The 2,323-nt window shown below is 40.1% G+C and overlaps 1 protein-coding gene across 1 annotated transcript in view; it reads right to left on the bottom strand.

Annotated features, from left to right (window-relative positions):
• SNRPG (small nuclear ribonucleoprotein polypeptide G) overlaps nucleotides 1-2,323 on the bottom strand; it is an 8,862-nt gene that overhangs the window by 3,331 nt on the left and 3,208 nt on the right. The window contains exons 2-3 of the mRNA XM_010845287.1: nucleotides 1,726-1,748; nucleotides 900-1,024 (exon numbers count right to left, since the gene is read on the bottom strand). Coding sequence (XP_010843589.1) covers nucleotides 900-1,024; nucleotides 1,726-1,748 — 148 coding nt within the window. The remainder of the gene's footprint in view (nucleotides 1-899; nucleotides 1,025-1,725; nucleotides 1,749-2,323) is intronic.

The raw sequence follows: 2,323 nt of genomic DNA, 5'->3' as shown, positions 1-2,323 counted from the left end.
GGGTTAGACTGGAGAAGGCAATGGCACCCCACTCCAGTACTCCTGGCCTGGAAAATCCCATGGACGGAGGAGCCTGGTGGGCTGCAGTCCATGGGGTCGCTGAGGGTCGGACTCAACTGAGTGACTTCACTTTCACTTTTCACTTTCATGCACTGGAGAAGGAAATGGCAACCCACTCCAGTGTTCTTGCCTGGAGAATCCCAGGGATGGCGGAGCCTGGTAGGCTGCCGTCTATGGGGTCACACAGAGTCAGACACGACTGAAGTGACTTAGCAGCAGCAGCACCCTTAGAGATAGTTTCAACTGCTTTGAGGTGGACTCAGCATAATTGGGGAACCTGAAAACCCTCTATACTACTACTCTAATGAAGAGGCTTCCCTGGTGGCTCAGATGGTAAAGCATCTACCTGCAATGCAGGAGACCTGGGGGTTCAATCCCTGGGTCAGATGATTCCCTGGAGAAGGAAATGGCAACCCACTCCAGTAATCTTCCCTGGAAAATCCCATGGATGGAGAAGCCTGGCAGGCTACAGTCCGTGGGGTTGCAAAGAGTTGGACATGACTGAGTGACTTCACTATGGCTCTAATGAAGGAACAGTATGGGCCTCATTATAGAATAAAACACAAAAATAATTCCAACAGCTATTTCAAGTCCAAGGACCTCAGTGGATTCTGTGTAAGACTCAGATCTAACCTACAGGTAACTGGGGTATTACCACAGTTGAATAACCTCCATAAGTTAAACTAAAAGGAAGTTAAACTAAAAGGGGGTTGGAATATCTAATCTTGCCTGTAATTTGCCTAACTGCAGTTTAATCCAAGAGCTGGATAGAAGGGATGCTAATGTTTAATCCAAAAGAAAAATGAAATCTCTAAGAGAGATCTTGTATTTGTACTTACCACCATTCCAATATTGTTCTGTTGCCCACTAGTTGCCATCTCCACACATTCATCTATCACAAGATTCATAAAGGGATCAAATCCCCGCAATATTCCTTGGACATGTCTGCCACCATTTAATTTCACTATGTAAAAGGAAAAAGGAATTTAATAAAGCTGACCGTTAACTATCAACTAAACTACTCATTAAAAATCAAGTGAGAGAAAACCCTGATATATCTTTACTATATGCCAAGCACTGAGCTAAGCATTGTACATTTACCTCCACATTTAAACTTACAGGAATCCTATAAAGTAGAATCATCCTGACTTTTTATGAAGCAACTGAATTATAATATTTTTAAGTAACTGATTCAAGATTACACAGTTACTGTAGGGAATTCAAAATGAAGGCTGGAATTCAAACCGAAGGCTGCTTGTTTCTAAAGCCATGGTCTTAACCCCTACATACTTTGAGTTCTGTGCAGGTCAGATTTTTATTCCTTATCTGTTCTTTGTTTAAAGGAAAAAAGGTTACGTTTTCAAATATAAAATAGAAAATCATGTTAATTTTTATCAAAGTGAGAGAAAGCTTATATGAAATAAAAGTATGAAATACTGTGAAACTTACTAAATATCAGAAATTAAGAAAATAAAGCTATCTAGTTAGAATTCTGATAAACCTGCTTGCTTAAATGGATGTGAATTAGAGATCTGTGTGCTTTGAATTTTTATAAAGTTTCTCAAAACATTATTAATATAATAATAAAATATACTACCAAAGCAGATGTAAAAACTAATTTAATATTCAAAAAACACCTGAAAATAGAAAACCAAGAAGACTTACATGATAACTTCTTGTCCATAAATCTGAAAAAGCAAAAGGGGTAAAGATTATATAACTAATTTTAGATATTGTCAATGTAATCTGCTAAATTTATGTAACAGGAATAATTAAATTTAAAAAATTAAAAGCTTTGCACTGCTGTAAAGGATGAGAATGATGGGCTACCTCAGCTAGTACTTATACTGACTGAGCAATGTAACTTGTGAAGGGGAAGATAATGAAGAACGGAATGAGTCTAGAACATATTCAGTTCAGTTCAGTTCAGTTGCTCAGTCGTGTCCGACTCTTTGCGACCCCATGAATCGCAGCACGCCAGGCCTCCCTGTCCATCATCAACTCCCAGAGTACACTCAGACTCACGTCCATCGAGTCAGTGATGCCATCCAGCCATCTCATCCTCTGTGGTCCCCTTCTCCTCCTGCCCCCAATCCCTCCCAGAATCAGAGTCTTTTCCAATGAGTCAATTCTTCGCATGAGGTGGCCAAAGTACTGGAGTTTCAGTTTTAGCATCATTCCTTCCAAAGAAACCCCAGGGCTGATCTCCTTCAGAATGGACTGGTTGGATCTCCTTGCAGTCCAAGGGACTCTCAAGAGCCTT

The sequence above is a fragment of the Bison bison genome, unplaced genomic scaffold (assembly GCF_000754665.1).
Source record: "Bison bison bison isolate TAMUID 2011002044 unplaced genomic scaffold, Bison_UMD1.0 scf7180017864215, whole genome shotgun sequence".
Taxonomy (NCBI): Eukaryota; Metazoa; Chordata; class Mammalia; order Artiodactyla; family Bovidae; genus Bison; species Bison bison.
Note: the sequence above shows the minus strand (reverse complement) of the source record. Positions and strands in the feature narration are given on the sequence as shown.